The sequence below is a fragment of the Ornithorhynchus anatinus genome, chromosome 14 (genome assembly GCF_004115215.2).
Source record: "Ornithorhynchus anatinus isolate Pmale09 chromosome 14, mOrnAna1.pri.v4, whole genome shotgun sequence".
Classification (NCBI taxonomy): domain Eukaryota; kingdom Metazoa; phylum Chordata; class Mammalia; order Monotremata; family Ornithorhynchidae; genus Ornithorhynchus; species Ornithorhynchus anatinus.
Window position 1 is genome coordinate 10,888,232 of NC_041741.1, and position 17,606 is coordinate 10,905,837.

Here is a 17,606-nt window from a genome sequence, read left to right on the forward strand (position 1 = left end):
TGAAAAATGAGGTAAAAATTTCCTCTCTCCCACAGAATCTGGGCTCAGAAGATGAGGGGTCATTCTGTTCTTGCTAATTGACCCAAGAGTGAGGTGCACCTATGGATCAGAAATGACATCTGTCTCTCAGTTAAAGGAACTGTAATTATCCGAAGTAGATTTGCTTCTGAGTAAATCTAATATGCATTTACTCTGGCTGAAATGAGCATGTTTATAAAAAAAAAACTGTTATCTTGATATCACATTTAGTTCCCCGGGACCATTAGCGTTATGTTTTTGCAAAACCGCACATTAAGCAAAACTACCCCATTCATAGTACTCACTGTGTTCAACTTCATGCAAGCAGATTGTTTCTCACAGTAGCACACTGTAGCCAAAGAGGCTCACAGAAACATTCTCCAATTCCCTAATGATGTCCTTCTGGCCAAAATGATGAAGAGATGCATTTTGGGAGAATTTATGCATTTAAATACTTAACTGATACTTGATTGTTTTACTTATGGCAAATATTGCAAGTGTATATTACCCATTAAATTGCAATTAAATTGTATTCAAAGCCATAAGCATTGGGTGTACCATCATTCATTCCCCTATTGACTCATTGCTTTTTAACTTTTTCTGGCTTGAAATTGGTTTAATCAGAAGTGACCAGATTGAACGTGATACTATGAATAAATGAGAAAGTGCAGTTAATGCATGTAGGACAAGTGCAAATGGGTGACTCAGACAATGCAGATAATAGGCATCACTTCACACAGGGCCTTACTAAAGAAGAAAATCACATTACATGAGAAACAGGCATGCATGTGAAGGATTTTTCCTTATTGGCAAATAGCTGACGTAAAAATCGTACCCAGTTTCCATAAAACCTATGCACTCAGGAAAAATTGGTATATTGTACTTTCAATTATGTACATTTTGGTTTATTTGGCATGAAAGTGAAATTTTCATACATGACAATGAATACCTAATACAAGTTTTGTTATATACCATGCACCCTGAATGACTGGAGATTAACAATTTTTTCACTCTCCAATGTAGATTCAAGCTCTGAATGCTGGAGTGTTTTTCTTTAGATGTACAGTATGCAATAATAAAGATAATTTTCAGAATGAGATGTTGAGATTGGGTATTCACATTCCAGAAAAGTGAGTAAGCCTTCAATCCTTTGGTAAATATTAAATATTTAAAATGGGGGCTTTTCTAGAAAGGAAACAAATGTTTCTTCTGTGATGTGATTTCTATTGTGATTACATGTGGAGCTCTAAAGGTTTATCTCGAGCACTTTTAATGTTATTTTCCACCTCGTTTTTAAAACTTATGCATAGTCACAGAGGAAATACAAATGTAATGGGAATAAATTTACTATGTTAACACAACAAAGATGTTAATTGATTATAGAAACACAGACTTGGTCAGTGTTATGGGGATGGGGTTAGTTTTAAAGACCAGCTTCTTAAAGCCTTTTATAACTTGCTACAGTTGAGAAAAGGCTGGCACATAATATTTGCTGCGTTATTTAACCAAATCAGGGAAAAAAATCAATGCACGTCTCAAAATTTCCACTGCTCTGGAAGGCCTACTTCAGCTGGCTTTATACACAACTAGAAGTAAAATCATGGTGTTCATTGGTGTGGATATCTCCTGAATGATAAATACTGATTCCAGTTGTGCACACGTATCTTTTTTAATGAAGCAGCACTTGAGATCTCAACCCTAGAGCAAATGTTGTTTCAAAACTGCACTAACTATATTTCAGTTATAATGGGTGAGCGTACTTTGGAGATGTGTTTTTGTTGTTTTTGAAATTCTATTATATTTTAGAATCACATATGTGATTGTAATGCAAACCCAGTTTTTAATATATATGCTTCCTTTTCAGAGATGCGTCTTGGGAACTTGAAGAAAATGCATATGAAGAACTTCTACAGCACTACCAACGTTGTGATGTCAGAAGATGTCGCTGCAAAAAAGGAAGAGAATATAATGAGCCTGATAGGTATTTGGGAAAAACAGTTTTACAGAACATAACAGAAGTTTGTAGTATTGGAGTCAATTCACCACCACCCCCAAAAAAAGAGCAAAAAAGCATTTGTAAAAATGGAACATGTGGTTTTTAAAGTGAGCCATGGAACACATTTCCTGTGAGCGATGGGATATCATAAGGTCCTCCTTCATTGCTGTATCTGGTTCCTGTCTCTCCCCACTTTACTCTCCTGCCCAGATCATTTTTCTGCGAAAACATTTAGTCCATGTCTCCCCACTCTTCAAAAACCTCCAGTGGTTACCCATCCACCTCCACATCAAACAGAAACCCCTTACCCTCGGCTTTAAGACACTTCATCACCTTTTCCCCTCCTACCTCATCTCACCACTCTTCTATTACAGCCAGCCCACACACTTCACTCCTCTAGTGCCAACCTACTCACTGTACCTCGATTTTGTGTATCTCACCACCGACCTCCTGCCCACATCCTGCCTCTGGCCTAGAACACCTTCCCTCTTCATATCTGAAGAGGGATACCCTTTCTGAGGTATGAAAGACTGACTTCTCTCCTTTCTCTGGCATGTGCAGAGAGATTTTCATAACTCCAAAAAGAGGAAATGAGTGAAGCAGGGGAGATTTTCCTCCCCAGCCATCGCATGACTTTTATACCCCAGGAGTGAGGAACAGTTCCGCCTATCCAGAAGCTGATGCACTTTGTCTTCTTTTTGTGCAGAGGCCTTCCCAGGTTCTGTTCTCTCTCCGAGGTTCCTGCTATATGAACTTGGGCAAGTCGCTAACTTGTCTGAGCCTCACTTCCCTCGTGTAAAATGGGGATTCAGTACCTGTTCTCTTTTGTACTAAGACGTGAGCCCATATGAGACTTGATTATCTTATGTCTACCGCAGTGCTTCGCATATAGTAAGTTATCCCTCTAGACTGTAAGCTTGTGGGCAAGGACTGTTTCTACTAGGTCTGTTATATTGTTACTGTTGTAGTGTACTTTCCCAAGAGCATACTGCAGTGCTCTGCACACAGTAAGTGCTCAATAAATGCAATCAACTGAGTGGTCAAGACTCCTGATTTGTCAGGAGAATCATAGAAACTTCATTTCTCCACTGTTTCACTTACCTCCCAAAAATGCAGGAAAGAATATTGAAGACAGTGTACTAATAACTACGGTATTTGTTAAGCACTTTCTATGTGCCAGGCACTGTACTAAACGCTGGTGTGGATACAAGCAAATTGGGATGGACACAGTCCCTGTCCCACGTGGGGCTCACAGTTTCAGGCCCCATTTTTCAGATGAAGTAACTGAGGTCCAGAGAGGTGAAGTGACTTGCAGAACGTCACGCAGCAGATAAGAGGCAGAGGTAGGATTAGAACCCATGTCCTTCTGATTCCCAGTCCTGTGCTCTATCCACTGTGCCATACCGCTTCTCTGTCAAAATTTCTGTTCATATGCATCATAAAAGTTCAAGATCCAATATAGACTAGACCAACTGGATTTTTACCCTTTCACTCTACTCTTTTGAAATAAAAGGGAAGAGTGAAAAACTTTATCAATATATGATGCAGTACATGATGCCTTATCAATACATCATAGTTATTTAACATCTAAGGTGCTTCATAAGTAGAGTCAAGATATGTTTAGATTTTTATTAAATGGAAGCTGCTGATACTGATCATTGATCTGAGTTCCTCAAATGCTAAATCTCTCCCAAAGCTATCATTCTCAGATAATTTTATTATAAATTAATGAAGATGGTTAGTCATTTTAGGACAGTAGTTTAGAAGGGGAATTAGGCTTGGTTGATTGAGTGTCAATATAAATACCTAAACACAATCATTTATCTGAAGTTTTTTGTTGTTTTGGGTATTTTTTAGTAAATGGGAAATAAAGCGCTGTCAGTGTTGTGGCTCCAGTGGAACACATTTGACCTGTTCCTCACTACAAACATGGGACCAAAACTGGGAATGTTTAGAATGCAGAAGTATCATCTACAATTCAGGTAATTGTTTGTGATTGTTAAATGAATTTACTTTGATTAAAAAAAAAAGTTTATACCCAGACTCTTTCTCTCTCTCTTAAAAATATAAAGGTCATATTATTGTGAGAATAATCACTGGTAATTAATTCTGCAGGAAATTTCCAAGGGCAGAAAAGGCACTCTCTAACTAACTCAGAAAATATTGGAGTTACTGATAGATTATTGGAAGAGCCTTCTCCGAAATTCCCCAGACAGTCCCCAGGATCTCAGCACAAAGATCTGATCAGGTGTGCAATTTAAATAGGAAGAAAAAATCTTTTCAGAACAAATTATGGTATGAAATGAGAAAACAGTAAGTGTTCTTGGAATGTTCAGTGATTGATAATGGCCTAGAAGACAAATGATAAATGTCACGTACTACTAGTATTAAATGTAAACACAAAAAATCAACACACCCTAATATTTTTTCATCAGGGATGGATTTCACCTTGTTAATGTGTGTGGCAACTGGCTTGTTTCCCGTGGGTGCAACTGGGAATCCAACCAATCTATGGGAAATGTTATTCTAGAACCCATTACCTTCATTAAATTAGAACTCTACACCACATTTGTTTCAAAATCAAGAATTTTTGTGTATGTAGATTATCTGTAATTTACATATATTAATGCCTATCTCCGCCTTTGGACTATAAACTCGTTGTGGGCAGGAGATGTCTGTTTATTGTTAGATTGTATTCTTCCAAGTGCTTGGTACAGTGCTTTTCATACAGTAAGTGCTCAATAAATATAAATGAATGAATGAATTGTGCTTTTTCCTTTCCTTTTAGATCACCAAAGATATTACATCAGGGGAGCTTAAGTCCTCGCTCCTGTTTGGCATCAATATCCCCTCTTAGTGCTGCAGCAAAAAACCAACCTGTTAGAAAAAGGTAAATAGTGACATTATACAGGACGTTTACTGGTAGTATTTTGCCATTTTTCATGTTTTATCTCCAAAAAACATTTTGGGGAGTAACTTGGTGCAGCAATTAACCCCATTTTGCAATTGAGAAAACAGGTAATAGACTGGTTAAGTGAGTTATCAGAAAGTGTGAGAGCCAAGGTTAGAAACTGATCTTTCAACTCCCAATCTCTGGATGTAAACTAGGCTATGATTTTGTGATCTTTGCCCTCATTTTCCTATTATACTTATTATTCCTATTTTATAATGTAAAAACTCTCTGAGAAAACAGAGGCATTAAAATGTCCTAAAATGTCTGATTTACAAAGAATTTTCACTCACATGGCATTGATCTGAATAGTTTGGATTTCAAGATCTCTGCCCAGTACCTGTGTAAATATATATTGGGATTTCAGGGATCTTTTTTTGGCCCTGTTTCCAAACATCCAGGTTCACCTGAAACTGGAAGTTAGAGTACACTGAATGCTGACACACAGAATATGTCCATTTCTTCTTGGGATATTCAGGATTTTTTGGCACTGTGACAACCTTGACATTTTTACTGTGTCAAATCCTGCCAGAGTAGTAGTAGTAAAAGTCGTTTATTGGGTTTAATCATTGCCAGACTCAGAGGTTACATCCTTTACTCTGTTTCTGAAATATAATCCTAATACTTCCCAATATTTCTACATTTTTGTGTAAGATTTAGAAATCTTTGAAATGTTTGGTGAATATTAGGATCTAAATAGGTTTAAATTCCTCAAACAATTTCAAGAATGGTCTCTTATACAAAACAATATTCTTTGAAAGTCTTTGGATTTTTAATCAAATGGATAATTTTATTGTTTGGTCAAGTGGCTGGCAAATGTGAAGATTTCAGCTATCCAAGCAACCGCCCTCCTGCCTGAAACCCTTTAGCACACATGTCATTGGTCCTGGGCTTTGGTCACTGGGTTTTGACCAGTGGGTTTTGTATGTAAACTTCATGCATCCACTTCTCAATGTGTCAGACCCCTGCCTCCCTACCCGCTCACCGTCCTCCATGCCCCAGCTGGAACAAAACTAGTGGAGTTGAGAGCATAAGTGGCAGTGCATAAATCCAACAGCATAGAATCAGTTCCTCTGCAAATTCCCAGTCCCGAATTCTTTGTGACCACATCAAGGCTTTTCTGTGGTTTACAGTGGGAGATTCCATTGTCGTCGGCATCAGAAGTAGTTGCTTTAAGGAATGAAGTAGATGTTATTTCATTTGGCATTATTATGCACGGCACTTAACAGGCTTACAGATAAATGTTAAGATATTGAGATCTTCCCTCTACTTTTGCTGCCTGTATGATTATTATTATTATCACTAATAATGATAACACCATTACCAGCTATTACCTTGCGACGGTGGAGCCTCCTGAGGGGGATGATGGGTGAGCTTCAGTCCTGACATTTCATGTCTGAGAGCCTACATGGAATGATTGTTTATACTGCTAACGGTTTATGCGATGCTATACCCTCTCTTCCATCCCTACCATATATATTCCCACAGGGGCAGCGAGGGCACCAAGCAAGTAGGCGGGCAGCCAGGCATACAGAACACGGCGAAAGGCTCGCAAAAGTTTTCGTAGGTAGCTGATGTTCTCCCGGAGCCACGGGCGGTTGCTTCAGTAGCCACTGCAATCTTTGCTGTCCATTGTAGCCAGCAATTTCTTTTTAGGATTCCTGCTGGGCTTGTACACCTCATAAAGTGTCCCTTCCCCACTAAAGGCATAACCCAAGCAGGCGGAGCCCTACTTGCAGAACCAGGACGAGGACTGGATCTCCTGATTCCCAGAGCTTGGTCCTTTTCACTAGACAAACAGCAGGCCTAGGATGTTACCTTGTACTTCAAAATGTAAATGCTCTATCTGTATTTTAAATTGGTATTTTGTAGGCAAGTCAGCATACTGAGAAGAGAAGCTTCCAATATATTGAGAGAGTTAGGCTTCCAAATTAAAACAAAATCCAGAAGACTATATATCAACAAAGACACTATATGGAGAAGTGCCTTAAAGGAATTAAAGAAGCGAAACTTCGACCCAACTGAAACAATTGAAATAAGGTTCTCAAACGAAAAGGAGATGTTCGGAAGAGGTGATGTTCTTGGATCGAAGCAAGAATTCCTAAGCCTACTAATGTATCATCTTGAGAACTCACCACTATTTGAAGGGTCCTCCTTAAAGAATATATCTCTTGATTCTGAAGGTAAACATTTGTTATAATGAAGCTTATATAGATTACAGCTAATAAAGAAAATGGACACTAGTTCAGTTATCAAAAGATTAAAATATTAAAATACCGTTAAGTTGCTTAATGAAGAATAAGTCTTTCAAAGAAGTAGAAGGAAAAAGATGTTTTGGGCAGTTTCCTTTCCATTGTCATTAGCATTTCTTTCCTCTGTGTCTTCATCCCTTAAATGTGAAATGTCATTTGTGGTTTTTGTGTGTGTTGTTTTTTTTTTTTTTACACCTAATTCACTGCTTCATTTCCAAAGAGGCAGCCAAATAGGATGGGCATTTATTTAATTTAGTTTGACTGTAATAGTTGACATCATCTGTTCATATCATTGAAAATGAATATGTGAAATGGTTGACATATTTCTCAGAGAAATAATTTTGAAAATACTGCCTTCTGGCCAGTCAACAAGTGACAGATTTTCTTTAATTTTTTTGATCAGTATAATTTACATTGCTATTCTTCTGCCTTTACAACTGATGTGAAATCACATGGTTTAAGCATGCCTCAGCATCTTTGATATCCTTCATTGTCCCTTTGGCAGTTCCTCTCCAGCACCCCCTGCTATTTGCTGTCACCCTGGAATTTGGGATGGAGTGTTATCCCATTTTTTAAATTTTATACATCATTCTTTACTATAGTCCTGATTGAAAAAATGATAGGAATAGTGATACAATAGGAAAGCGCTTATTACACTGTATTTTTTTCAACTGCATTTACAGCTCTGAAAGAGAATTACTACTATGAAGCTGGCAGAATGATTGCAATTTCTTTGGTACATGGTGGTCCGTCACCGGGTTTTTTTTCTAAAACATTGTTTAACTGCCTTGTTCACGGACCTGAAAACGTGGAACCAACTGTGGAAGACGTTGCAGACGTTGATGTGGCACAGACAATTATCAGGGTAAAAAACCAAAACTGACAATTTACATTAAAATCTACCTAAGTTGTGCTTTGGCAAATTTGGACTCTTAAATTTTTTGTATTAGCAAGGGGTAGATTTTCATGTTCCTTTTTAATCAATGATAATCACTTAATGAAAAATGCCTTGTGGATTACACTGAGCATAATTCTGCCTTCTGGCCCTTTCTGCATGGGAATTAGATTGGGGAAGTTGTGGGGAGAGGAAGAATAAGATCTTATCCTTACTCTCTGTTTAGTAGAACTTTACATAACATCCCTGCTTGGGTCACAGAAGAGAAGGCCTGTTTGGGGCCATGGGGCATGCGAACCATCAATTCTTCTCCATTCCTTTGCATGAACTTTAAAGAGGTGCCCTAGAGAGGTACCGAGCGGGTCTGCTAAAGCGGGCGATTGCCTGCTTCAAGTGAAAGATAAGGTAAAGGGAGAAAGAAGTGGCTTTCTGCCCTGCATCTCCCAGTGGTATAGTAGTGAGTCATCAGGGGCTCTGGCTGAGAGGGTTGAACTCATATTTTTAATCACCAAACTACTTTCATTTGATTTGAAGCAATTCTTCCTCAGTTATTACACCACACCATGTCTCATCTAGGTAGTCTGGGTAAAAATATGAAGCAATAGCATAGGGACATGCTTAAAACGGATTTATCTCTGTTAAATGTGTGTGTGTGTGTTTTGTTTTTTGGGGTTTTTTTTTTGTAGATCAAATCAGCAACAACTTTGGCCAGCTTAAAGACAGCCGTACATGATTGCTTTGACCACCTTAATCTTGCTGGATGTTTAAGACTTGTAACACTGTTAAGTGATAAGGATGTATTGGTAAAGGACTTGCTCAACTACCATGTAATTAAGAGAGTCCAGGAACCTTTGGAAAGGTTTGTTTGCATGTGGTGCACTAAAATTACATTTGAAATGATCAATTTTCTCATCTATATCTCTAAGGTATACTTGGTGATATATCTAGTATGCATTGCATGTTTTGCAATAAGATTTCTTCTCTGCCTCCTTGTACATTAACTTACTAAGGGATAGCGTTTCCTAAATTTTCTGATTGAAGACACAACCCAAAAACAGAATGAATTGTCTTTGATCACACCACTCCTGCCACCCAGTTAATACTATTTAATGAGCTACTGTGTGCAAGAGTATTGTCAACCGCCAACAGAAGCCTAGGGTGAGTGGAAACAACTTAGTGATCATCTATCCTTTCCCACTTTGAGGTTCTCATTTGGGGGATCCTTTCCACTTTGATTTCTTCACCAGCATGTGGAATAATCAAAGACAGTGACACCCAGAATTTCTCACGCCACCTGGGGCTCCAAAGGCACAGTGACTGAGAACCACTGTTCTAAAACTCATACTTCTCTGAACGGGACATCCTTTTTTTGACTTTTTAACATTAAAAAGATAAGAGATCTATCATGGTTAAGTGGGGGTTTTTAAGATCCTCATGCTGTAGTGTAGTAATCGTTTCCTACACTACCCTACTATTTTATTAAGTTACCATGCAACCAGCAGGGGGAAGGTGTAGCGATTGATTTTTCAGAACATTCCATCGAGGAATTTTTCAATAGAAATGAAATAATTTAGCTCCATACATCTGGTTGTTAAACAATCTCTAACTATTGGTGGCTAGTTCTTTCATCCTAATAGTATCACTATTAGCCTAGGTTTATATAATATTCAAATAATTACAAATAATTCAAACCAAAAACAGTTCTTAGCGTTCATTTGAAACTACGAAGTCCCTGCAATTATATGGCCCCCACAAATCTGAATCTCCAGTTGTACTGGATCCCAGATATATTTTTAAAAAACACCAATACACCTGTCTCCTTTCAAAGCTCCCAGTTTTAACAAGCACCACAGATTTCTCATGGTTTTAGTTTGACTGCTGAGGAAATCTGTGCCACCTTTTGTAAACCTCTGCCACTCCTGTAATTTGCAGATTCTGGGCTGTTGGGTTTAATATGGAATGAACAGTATTAGAATCCATTTAAATATGTCTCAGGATTGTTGCTTATCTGAATCCTACCAAGCTGTAGGTGGTTCATATCACTGAGGTTTGACTGGACTTTGTAAATCTAGGTGCTGTGTTGTATAATTATTACAGCGTATTATAAGGTGCTTGTTTAATCATGAGTTATTTTTATAAAATTTTATATGGCTTGCTAACCAGATTGGCTCAGTGGAAAAGAGCACGGGCTTTGGAGTCAGGGCTCATGAGTTCGAATCCCAGCTCTGCCACTTGTCGGCTGTGTGACTGTGGGCAAGTCACTTAACTTCTCTGTGCCTCAGTTCCCTCATCTGTAAAATGGGGATTGACTGTGAGCCCCACGTGGGACAACCTGATTCCCCTTTGTCTACCCCAACGCTTAGAACAGTGCTCGGCACATAGTAAGCGCTTAACAAATACCAACATTATTATTATTATTATTTTTTGGTACACCATTATTCAGATACTGTTTTCCAATATTCACAAAAAATGAACCATTGCTGCTAATTTTCCATTGCTTGAAAAATATTCATTTGTATATGGATAAATTAACGTTTATGTCTTTAGTTTTAGGCAAGGTTTGAAAGCCCTTGGTGTACTGGAAAAAATGCAGTTATATCCAAAGGAATTCTGTAGCATCATGTGTCACAAACCTGAGAGGATTACCGCAAAATGCCTCAGTGATCTCTTTACCATCCATATGTTTTCTGATGTGAAGAAGGCCAGAGTCGTAGGCTACTGGATGGGCTACTTACAAGATGTAGAAGGTGAATAACCAATTTTATTTTTTTTAAACTAATTAGGTTTCATGTATTTTAGATTTTTTTTACAACTCTGTTTTGTCTTTTCATATTATTAATGAAATTTTCTTGATATTTTTGCATATGAAGTAGATTCCTCTTCCCTGGGATACAGTGTCCCAGCCCACCCCTGCCCTTTCTGCTCCCTGGCACCTAATAGCAAACCGTGATGCAAGGGGCAGGAGGGTGTCTCAGCATTCAAAAAAGGAGTTCTCGTAGGGCCGCTAGTAGTTGTCCTATGCCATGGGCCTGGTTAAGGATCCTGATTTTTTGACCCCATTGAGGTTTTGTCTACAGTAGTTCCCCCACCCACTTCGTCCTACTTCTGCCACAATTCTGAACTCAATTCAGAATTATGATGTTGAATTTTGACACCACTCAGATGGATTGGGTGAAAAGAAATCTTCTTGTATCTATGACCATTTAAAACTTCTTTTAGCATTCTAGGTCAGAAAGTAGAAGCTACAGGCCTTCATTTTGATACAATAGAGCCCAAATTTCAATGGGGAGAGGCCCACTCCAGCTCTAGACCAACTAATTGGTCTAGCAGGCACAACGTTTAGATTTCCATTTTCTCCAAAGGACCCCAAAGTTTTGGTGGTTACCACTCGTACCTGTTTCAGAATAGTTTTACATCAAATCAGTTACCATTTGTTGACCCAAAAAAAAAGGGAAAAAGGTACCAGTAAGGGACATACTTTAAATATTCTTACGTCCCCATAAACTCATTTCCATTAGTCCAGGTGTGGTTTTTGGTCAGTCTTTGGGTTTTAAATTATTTTCAGTAGTAAGGATACATAGTGCTTTGTACACAGTAAGCGCTCAATAAGTACGATTGAATGAATAGTGATCTTTCTCCCTTTTTTGCTTCCTAGAGTACACTTTAAAATGATGCACATTTTTAGGCAAACTTCTGTGTGAATGGTGGCGATTTGTAATTTTGGGATAAATTTTTCAGGTGGTGAATCTGAAGTAACTTTGGAGGACATTCTATTTTTTGCAACTGGAACCAGTTCCATTCCACCCGTTGGATTTGCGATGGCTCCTTCGATTGAAATCATGCATATGGACTATCCACTTGGAAACAGATGTAATAATTGCTTAGTTCTTCCGATAACAAACACATATAAAGAATTTCAAGAAAACATGGACTTTGCGATCAGAAACACTTTAAGAGTAGAAAGAGAAAAGAATTGTTATCACACTGGATGGTAAAACATTTTTTATTCAGACATACCTGTTTTCAAGCTGCTATTATTAGGTTTGCTCTCAAAATTTAAAAAAAAAATGATTTCCTTCTTATCAGCTAAAGTTGGTCATTCATCATAGACTCTCAGCCCAAATGAATTTTTAGAGTTTTTGTACCTCGTTAATTATGGTATACCAATGGACAAAGAATTTGAAATGAAAAAATACAGCTTGAAAATAAAAAGTCCCACTCCAGAAGTTGCTCTCAGTATTGTCATGCAGGTATCCCTCTAGACTGTAAACTCATTATAGGCAGGGAATATGTCTGCTAATTTCTCTTGTACTGTACTCTCCCAAGCGCTTAGAACAGTGCTGTGCACATAAGAAGCGCTCAATAAATACCACTGATTGATTTCTTCACTCTAAATCCAAAGCTGTCAATTTCAGTAGCTTGTTAGGAAAGTGAGATTCTCATCCTTTAGCGGTGACGTATGCATGAGCAAATTGATTGAGAAAACAGGAGAATGATCTAATCTCATATTTTCGATACCCTTTTAAAGTGTCCTTTGAAAGCTAACCTCACATGCTAACCTATCTTCAAAACTGAACTGTGGGCATTAGCTTAAATCAGTTAAATTTATGTGAGTTATTTTGTGTTGAGGGTGAGGAAGGAGATTGACAGGGGACTTTCTGTTTATTTGGTTGTCTGCTATATACCTCAAATTCCGAGCAAGCTATGAACGCTTTCTTACACCATATAAACCAAGTAAAATATGTAGTGAATAGGGTTAGGCACCCTCTGAGAAATCTCTACAGAATTTCATAATACCTTTTTGAGTGGTTGAATAATATTATTTCAGTAATTCATAAATAATAGCATGTGGGGTTCAATTAGGGACTCCATTATGAGGGATTCGGTCAAGGCCTTATCTTATTCCATGCCATTCTCATGGAGGGAAGTACATGCCAACTTCAGGCTCTCAGCCTCTGACCCAGCTATAGCTCTGGACTATTTGCTTTATTTCTAATGTTTCCCATGCCACGCTACCCCCTTCTCTGTCCTTCGCTGGGGTCCATATCCTTCCCTCCCCCGTGGCATTTGAGGTGACCAGAGGTGAGTGGTGGGGAAGGGGCAACTGGAAACAGCAGCAAAGAATCCTAGGGAGGCCAGAAAGTGGTATGCCAGCATCATGTGGCTAAACACTGACCTTGTCCAACCCAACTTAGAAGTTCCCATTATAGCAGGACATTGTGCTTTTCTGGAAAGAAAAATGTCCATTTATGAGGTGCTAGATCAAGAACTTAGAGACAGATTCTACAAAACAGTTTAGGAGATATCATTTAGTAGTTTTGAGCCATTTTAATAATTTGTGATTTTAATTTTTATCATGTCCAGAATTAGAATTCCTTCATTAAGGATTTAAGCATTTCATATTTTTCAACTTCGAACAATATATATTTCTTTTGTTTCTCTGAATATTTAAGGAAGTGATTTTGTCCTACAAACATTCATGACCAAAGGTTACATTGTAGTTCTCTGGGAATTTTTTATTTTTTTAAAAAGATTCTTACCAATTCAAACCTTCCACACTACCTTATTCATAAAGAGTAAGTATTTGCTTTTTTAAAGAGGTATTTGAGACATTGGTATTGTTTTAGTCTGTGTAAGCCCTGTTAAAAAATTCCATTTTTCTCTTTTCAGAAGGTCTAAATTAGGAATAAGGTATCTGTGTCAGCTTTCATTTTGAGTGTGAAGACAAAAGTGGTTAGGGGATTTAGGGGGGAATGGAGAGCTAAGAGGTCAGAAAGGCCAGCATTTGGGCCTTTTCAGTCTTGATTGTGAATTCAGGTCTTGTCAGAGACTTGGAGTGAAACTAGGAGTCCCCCTTATGAAACTGGTAGTTTGGGGAATAGTTAACATTTTTCTCTTGGTCTTCCCGCCATGCTATGTTTTTTTAACCTACATCTGTGACTATTACAGTTTATAATTGTGTTTGGCTGAAATACAGAACAACTTTATTCTCTGTTCTTTAATATTCCAGCTATAGTAGCAGACCCCCAAAAAACCTCTGATGCTTATACTACTTTGATTTCCTTTGTTGTTATTTTTCCAAATTATGTGGTATAATTCTGAATTAAGAAGTAAAATGAGTTTGTCAGGTACCTCACTTTTGCCCTCATTTTGGCAAGTGCAAGTAAACTACCAAAACACTTTTATGCATTTTGCATTTTTGAAAATATATTTGTTTTCATTTAGCAGTGCTTTGTTTCTTTTACAATAAGCTACGTATTACTCCTAGCTGTAATACATTACCCTACAGATGTAAAGAAAGTTGTTCTTTTTGTTGTTGTTTTTAGTTATAGCATATAGTGACGAGTATAGAATATCTAGGTTCTAAATTTGATAGAACATTTGAGATTTAGTTTTTTTTACTTTCCCGTTTTCAGGCCCAAGGGCACCTGGTCGGTAAAACGTGATTCATAAAAGCCTGAGAATATTCACAGACTTGAGTTTTGTCATCAAAAACTTTTAGAGCAAGCAAACTTTGCCTTCTGGTGGTCAGGTATTCAGGGTATTATATGTTTTAACAAATGCAGTTATCTAGGGAGGTATGTTTCCCTTTAGTAAAGCCTGATCCATAGCGAGCCAGGTTGAAGGAGCACAGGCATCACTATGAATTACATGCTCATCCAGTGAAAGTAAATGTCTTCCAGAAAACGTTTAAATAAAAGTCCTTCTAGTGGCACCTAAGAGTCATTTGTTCCTGGTTTGTAACCCAACCCCAAAGCAGATTTTAAATTTATTGACAATTGTTTATACATAAGTATGTAGTGCTTAAATTGTTTGGCCTACACTACTTCTCTCTTTTACATAATTTACCGATTCCTCAGTTGGCAAATTTTATAACTTTGATGTCTATGTTTTTATTTAATTACAGGCTAAAAGTTAAAAAAAAAAAGGAGCAGGAACCCATTAAACATCTATAGTATTTTAAAATGTATTTGCTAGCTCTCATTTTTATCTGTCTGTGCCTCAGTCTCCATCTTTCTCTGTCCCACTGTCACTTTAAGGCTCCACAAAAATCAGGTGGTCCACCAGTGGCCACATTTGAGGAATACTGCCCTTTGAGGAATACCTGCTCCCAACCCCATTATCACCTTTTTTGCAAGGCAGCACAGTTAGCCATGGAAGCACTTCTGAAGTGCTTCATTTGGTCTCAGTCCTCTACAGTTGCAACAAGATCACACCGCCTTTGGAAAGGGAAGATAGGGGAGGGTGAATGATGAATGTGAAGAGCAAGGAAATGGAAATAAAAAGGCGCAGGACATCTCAAGGATTAAGGCGTGTACAGTGACGCAAGACAAAAGTAGATTGAAGGCAGGGAAGTGAAGTGCTTGGGTGAGGACAAGAGAAACAAAATTGTATTCACTAAGTCCACAATTGGTAGGATGAAGTTTCATAAATATTGCCAATCCTATTTCTTCATTTGTTGTTCAGCGATGAGGGAATGTTTTGTGTAGGTGGTTGAGGATGCTCACGAAATATTAAAAGCAATAGCTGTTCCAAATTTCTTAATATACATACAAGTAAATATTTATGGACAACAGAGATAAATGTCTGATGCCTGTCAGCCTTCTAGTGTATTTTCTGTCCTTATATCTAAAGATTAGGGCAATTAAGAAATAGAGACCAATTTTTTTTCTTAGAGAATCCTAAAAGCCTTGAATACTAAATTAGAGTAGTGAATGTAGGAAAATATTTTCTTGTGGAAAAAGATCTAGGTGCATTTTTGTAACTTTTAATGTTTAAAATAACTTTGAATTCATAATCTTCATTTTTGTAAATAATCTAACAGTTCAAGTTGAGGAAAAATTCCGGGGTACCGTGCCTGAATTTAGATTGTATCATCTGTTGCCGCTTCCAAATTAGCATTACCGTATACTGTTTTTATAGCTAATACAATGCCAGTGTTGGACTCCATGGATTGTATGTATTAATTGTGGGAGATGAACTGTCATGTATATCATTGTTAAAGTGCAATAAAGTCTAAGGATTTAATTAGAAAACATTACTTGACTCTTGATTTTGAATATCCATTTTTAAACATTGGTGGTAACGGTATTAATAATGTCATTTATTAAGTATCTTTACCCTATCACTAAGACAATGCTGGACACTGTTCACACTAAACAAATATTACAGTTATTTTTATAACCAGCTTGTGCAAGTCACTACTAAAGGCTGGGGAGAAAATGAGTGAGAATTAGATATGGTCCTTAGCCCTCCAAGGGGCTCCTAACAAATCAGTACTATTTACTGTGCACCTATTGCCCACTGTACTAAATACTTGGGAAAGTACAGCAGAATTAATAGACTTGATCCCTGCTCCAGAGGATGCAACAATCTACAGGGGTCACCCAGCAGACAGGCGGGATTAGCACCCATGACTTCTGCCTCCAAAGTCCGGGCTCTTTCCACTGAGGGTTCATAGCCTAAGGGTTAGGGAAAACAAATTTTTCATCCTCCTTTTACAGATGCCTCACCCTGGAGAGAGGGAGGAGGATGGGCAGGGAGTGTAAGGAAGTTGCAGTCTGAAGTTTCTAGAGTTGCTCTTTGTGGGCAGGGAATCTTTTATATTGCCGTGTCGTACTCTCCTGAGTGCTTAGTACAGTGTTCTGCACCCAATAAGCCCTCAAAATACAATTGATTGCGGAACATCATAGATATAATCTAGTCTCCCCCTTCTCATAATAATAATAATAATGTTGGTATTTAAGTGCTTACTATGTGCAGAGCACTGTTCTAAGCGCTGGGGAGGATACAGAGTAATCAGGTTGTCCCACATGAGGCTCAGTCTTAATCCCCATTTTACAGATGAGGGAACTGAGGCCCAGTGAAGTGACTTGCCCACAGTCACACAGCTGACAAGTGGCAGAACCGGGCAATTCGAACCCATGACCTCTGACTCCCAAGCCCAAGCTCTTTCCGCTGAGCCACGCTGCTTCCTCTCGACTCTGAGCCCGTTGTTGGGCTGGGATGGTCTCTCTCTGTGGCCGCACTGTAACTTCCAAGCGCTTAGTCCAGTGCTCTGCACACTGTAAGCGCCCAATGATGGTCTCACAGGAAGAGAAGCAGCGTGGCTCCATGGAAAGAGCCCGGGCTTGGGAGTCAGAGGTCATGGGTTCGAATCCCAGCTCCCCCACTTAGCTGTGTGACCTTGGGCAAGTCACTTAACTTCTCTATGCCTCAGTTCCCTCATCTGTAAAATGGGGATGAAGGCTGTGAGCCTCATGTGGGACAACCCGATTACCCTGTAATAATAATAATAATGTTGGTATTTGTTAAGCGCTTACTATGTGCTGAGCACTGTTCTAAGCGCTGGGGTAGACACAGGGGAATCAGGTTGTCCCACGTGGGCCTCACAGTCTTCATCCCCATTTTACAGATGAGGTAACTGAGGCACCGAGAAGTTAAGTGACTTGCCCAAAGTCACACAGCTGACAAGTGGCCAAGCTGGCAATTGAA

The 17,606-nt window shown here is 38.5% G+C and overlaps 1 protein-coding gene across 1 annotated transcript in view; it reads left to right on the forward strand.

Annotated features, from left to right (window-relative positions):
* The window catches only part of G2E3 (G2/M-phase specific E3 ubiquitin protein ligase), a 32,678-nt gene extending 16,529 nt beyond the window's left edge, over positions 1 to 16,149 (forward strand). Inside the window, exons 7-16 of the mRNA XM_029078983.2 lie at positions 1,042 to 1,148; positions 1,883 to 1,999; positions 3,872 to 3,996; positions 4,130 to 4,262; positions 4,803 to 4,904; positions 6,837 to 7,147; positions 7,900 to 8,081; positions 8,798 to 8,970; positions 10,659 to 10,858; positions 11,850 to 16,149. Of these exons, the coding sequence (XP_028934816.1) occupies positions 1,042 to 1,148; positions 1,883 to 1,999; positions 3,872 to 3,996; positions 4,130 to 4,262; positions 4,803 to 4,904; positions 6,837 to 7,147; positions 7,900 to 8,081; positions 8,798 to 8,970; positions 10,659 to 10,858; positions 11,850 to 12,106 (1,707 nt within the window). The 3' untranslated portion in view covers positions 12,107 to 16,149. The remainder of the gene's footprint in view (positions 1 to 1,041; positions 1,149 to 1,882; positions 2,000 to 3,871; positions 3,997 to 4,129; positions 4,263 to 4,802; positions 4,905 to 6,836; positions 7,148 to 7,899; positions 8,082 to 8,797; positions 8,971 to 10,658; positions 10,859 to 11,849) is intronic.
* Positions 16,150 to 17,606: the final 1,457 nt, after the last annotated feature.